Genomic DNA, 4669 nt, shown 5'->3' with positions numbered 1-4669 from the left:
GCATTCCTTCTAAACATTTCCAAAACGCTCCACAAAAAAAAAGTCTTCCAATAGGCAAACTTTCTGCAAATAGCTTCAAGTTGCATTCCATAGAAAATGACATGTACCTTGAAAACTTTACATCCACTGAGATGACATTTGTTCTGAAAAGTTTGGGAGGAAATTTGTAGAAAAGGACAAATTTAGTCTCACTTGAACATTGACTAAACTTCTGAGTTGCTTCTTGACTTACTACTGAAAGCAGTAAGCAGGTGGCGCTCTCTTAGCTTTTCATGCTGTTGACTCTCCTCTTGTAGGTTTGAAGTTTCTCACTTTGTTTTTTCTCCTCCAGAAATGGGATCAGGCCCTGCAGGCGTCCCCAGCACATTCACGCCGAAGTCGCCACTGAGATCTCACCCTCTATCTGAATGTGTGTGTTGGTGTGTGTGTGCGTGTGTGCGTGCGTGTGTGCATGTGACTGTATGGGTGTGTGTTTGTGTTGATATTGCACTATAACAGGCTGTCGTAGCTGAATGTAGTTCATCTCTTCATTTATCAGACTGTTTGAAATCAGATTTTTTGCCTTGTCATTTTCTTTGCACAGACATTATTCAGTGTGTTTTTGTCATTGTGTCTCTGTATGTATGTGTGTGTATATATAAATATATATATATATATATATATATACACACACACAAACGAGTGAAGAGGCGGAGCTTTAAATATGTTGGCAAATGCATGATTTTTTTTTCTTCTTGTTTTCGGACCAAACGTTTTTCAAAGGCAGCCATATTGGCTCGATCGCTCCCCTCCAGATTCTGATTTTATGTAATCCTGGATGAGGCCCAGGTTACCATGGTGATTGGAAAGAAAACATTAAGTGACAGCAAAGCCATGTGGGTTTTCTCGTAATGGATCTGGAATCACGAACTGGACTTCACTCAGCTTCAAGATGAAAGAGCGTTTACCGACACGGAAACGAGAAGATCTACTGTTGCCAAAGATTTCTGGGTTCTGGATCGGAAACCCTCCTTTTTAGTAGATAATAAACTTAAATCAGCTGCTTACAATGTGGTCATGGTTCATATTGTTTAATTTCATGGGAAACCTTAAAGCTGAACAACCAGCTGCTCAGAATTTACAAAAGCCCAGAAACTGACAACGATACAGGCCCAGACGTAGTCTCAAACCCTGGACAGGGTGAGGCTGCGTAGAGTGTTTGGTTTTTATTAGTTAGTTGTTGTTTTGTTTTGTTTTGTTCGTGAGTTCGACATGCAAGACTCTGTGAATTTTAAACAGAGACCAATTCACAGGCAACTTCTTTCTGCGTGTTTTTTAACAGTTGCCTCAGGGTCGAAAATCTGAATCTGACTTTGAAGTTTGCACACTGCACAGACACAAAATCTGACCAGGTATTTTTGGTCTAGTTTCTAATGCAAGTCTTAGTACACTTAAAGTAAAACAAAGGTAAATTGCAAGAAACTTTTCTGCTAGAGCTGAGCTTTATTTAGGTGAAAGATTCCTTAATATTGACTCTATGAGGCATACTTTTTCATAAGTTCCTTATAAGTTAGTTCTCACCTGTTTCAGGTGTTTTTTTTGTTTTGTCTAATTTCACTAGAAACCAGACCGAAAATACTGTGCAATAAATTCAGTGTAATAAAGAATTTGGCTGGGCTAACCCATCAGTGGTTTTCAACAATTTTTATTAATTCCAATTTCATAACCCGTTTACACAGGAGTTTTTTTTTTTTTTTTTTACGTGAAACTTGTTGTCAGTTTAAAAAACATCACCATGCATATGGGATCATTTCCAGAAATTATTTTATCCACACAGAAACATTGGGAACAGCCCCAAGTGCTAATTTTCACTCACTGGGCCTGTAAGTAAAGCTAAACATGTAGCATGTAGCAACGTTAGCAGTAAACATGAGAAAAACGAGAATTACGAAAAGCAAAAGCACGAGTGGAGTGTTTGGTCCAGAGTGATGACGAGTTTGAGCTTCTTCTCTGTCACATTGGACCACAAAACCAATAAACTACATCACAGCATTGACTGAGAGTCACAGTGGTTGACGTCTTTGGGATTATTGATCAAGTTACAGATTGGGCTAAGTGCTTCAGTGTTTTCACAAAAGAGGCATTTTTTGCTGCCCATGTGAATAAGCAAGAGCCAAATTTTCACTCTGGACCTAATTTCAGAAAAAGGTATTTTAAGGTCTTCTAATCCTGAGGCTTAGATGTTGTTTTGTAACCTCCAGGATGAGTCTGGCTGTAAATCTCTCCTCTGAAGCTTCACTACAGCTCGAAATCCTTAGAAATGGCTGAGTGTCCCTCTGATATGCTGCTTTTTGAAATCTTTCATATTGTCAAACGTTCTGTTTAGATGATTCATTGATCCTAAAGGACCAACTATAATGAGAAATGGGATGTGGTGGACATCTAATTAGTGATTTAACGAGAGGGAGGCAGTTACCTTTTCCCACAGCAGGCACAGATTAATAATCCCAAAATTATCTGTAGAGCTGGCAGATTTACATTTAAAATGATTTGTTCCATGTGAAGTTAGCCTGGTTAAAACCAGCCTCTTGTTCTACGCTTCACTTCGTGCAGGAGGTGTGGACTCTCAGCTATTGAGAAATGACTGATTCCTGGAGGCGTGGACGCTGTTGAAGTTTTAAATTTTATCCAGTTGCTAAAATTTGGCAGTGAGGTATGTAATACGCCCAAATTCAGACAACCTGAATGTGTGTGTTACTACTACTTATTTGTTGATTTTGGGTCAAACTGAAACTGTTTTCAGATCCATAGTTTCGTTAGATCATGTGTACAGTTTCAATTCTTCCATATCCTGTATATAGATATATAGTTATGTATCCTGCATACATACAGGATACATAATTCTTATATATCCTGTATGTATGTATAAGACCAGTTTTTGAATTGTATTCTATAATTTCTTTTGTGTGATTGTATGTGTAAAGTTGAAAGCAAATGCAGAGAACCAAATAAAAACAATTTTAAGCAATTTCGATTTTTACTTTCTTTTTTTTTTTTTTTACATTTTATTTCAAATAAAGATGCAGAGTGAAAATAAGTTGTCCACAGATTTTGCACAGTTCTTAAGTATAAAAGCTTTGTAGGATGTTTCTTTAATGTGTTGTTTGGATATGTGTTTTGAATTCTAGTGAGATGAGATGTGTTCGGACTGCAGACTCTCAGGTTTGTTCTGGACGTTTGTGACGTGTTTTTTTTTTTTCTGAAACAGATGTTAAATCTGACTGGAAGTGGAGTTGTAACGTTTCAATACACTTATGAATATTTATTCACAACCTCTCTGATTCACTGCTATTAAATCTGGAAAACATGAGAAACTGAGCATGTTTCCTAATTCAAAGTGTATTATTTGCGCTGTACAAACAGCTCAAATATTTGTGTGGCTAACATTACCTTTAAATAAAAGCATTGTAAGTTTTTAAAAAAGTTAATTGTGCCATCAATCAATAAATTGTAATCAGATTAATCACACTTTAGCGCTGCGACTAATCATGATTAATCACAATGTTCAACTTTCGAAACCTGAAATCTACACTTTTTTTAAGTGCTTAGAGGGGCAGTATTATGTGTTTTACGTATTGTGTCAATTAACTATGTTACCTCCAGATGTTAAAAAAAGCCATATCAAATATGACTTAAAAGAAACTTTATTTCCTGATTTAACGCCTTTAATTTGGGCCTCTGTCTCTTTAAGAAGCTCCTACTCTTTCTAAAACTTCGCCTTCAGGAAGTCATTACAATATTGCTGTTCTATTAACCCTTTAACAACATTTTCACCAGCGTTTCACTGAGAAGTAGCCCCCAAAATGAGCTCAGCCGATGTACAGTTCCACTAATTGCTGCTGGCTAGTCTGAAGGAGCTGAATCCACCGAATCGTTTTGCACAGACAGCTGAATGGTTGCCATGGGAGATTAAAGGACTTCTCAAACACATGAAAGAATCAAGGCAACAATCCTAGTATGTTTTTGATGAGGGAATAACATCATAACATGATGCAAAGCTCAAAAAAGTCAATTCTACAAAACACTACCTCTTGAAATTATACATTTTCTTCCTCTTCACACATGTACAATAGATTTTCTTGGCCTGCCACTTAAAAAAAAAACTCATAATATTTGCCAGTTTGTTGAAACATGACGAAATGTGGTTCAAGAAGTTGAAATACTTTCAAGGCTCCGTAAAGGCAGGAAAACTGTTTTCAACCTGCAGATAAACATCAGTCTGTCAACCTGCTGCATGTGTTGGATCCAGTCAGGCGCATAACGAGATGAAAAAGTGGCTCGGAAATCTGTCCTTGAACAGAGAGCTCTGTGTAGTGGGATCCTCGCCGGATTTTAAAGGAGTTTTTATGCAAGCTCACGACTAGCCGTAATGAGCGCACATTTTTGGAATTAGAACCACTTGCTTGACTTTTCCCAGATGATAAATTCACCAGAATGCGTGAGTGGAATGAAAGAGTCGCAGAAAAGCTGCAGCCTGGCATGTCCACCAACCACATCATTTCAATTTCAGGTGGCTATGCTAATTAGCCTGAGCGTTCACGGCGGGATCCAGATGTCACGTAGCAGAGAGCAAGAGAAAAGTGAAAGAATTGAGAAAGTACTCAAAAAATGTACTTAAGTAAAAGTACAA

General features: G+C 37.6%; 1 protein-coding gene across 1 annotated transcript in view; it reads left to right on the top strand.

The window, feature by feature from the left end:
• The window catches only part of frzb (frizzled related protein), a 22140-nt gene extending 19133 nt beyond the window's left edge, over window positions 1-3007 (top strand). The window contains exon 8 of the mRNA XM_015043333.1: window positions 332-3007. Coding sequence (XP_014898819.1) covers window positions 332-388 — 57 coding nt within the window. The 3' untranslated portion in view covers window positions 389-3007. The remainder of the gene's footprint in view (window positions 1-331) is intronic.
• The last annotated feature ends 1662 nt before the right edge of the window (window positions 3008-4669 follow it).

This window comes from Poecilia latipinna, unplaced genomic scaffold, assembly GCF_001443285.1.
Source record: "Poecilia latipinna isolate Pla-1442-1.1 unplaced genomic scaffold, P_latipinna-1.0 Scaffold626, whole genome shotgun sequence".
NCBI lineage: Eukaryota > Metazoa > Chordata > Actinopteri > Cyprinodontiformes > Poeciliidae > Poecilia > Poecilia latipinna.
The sequence above is the reverse complement of the archived record's forward strand: the minus strand, read 5'-3'. Positions and strand labels throughout refer to the sequence as shown.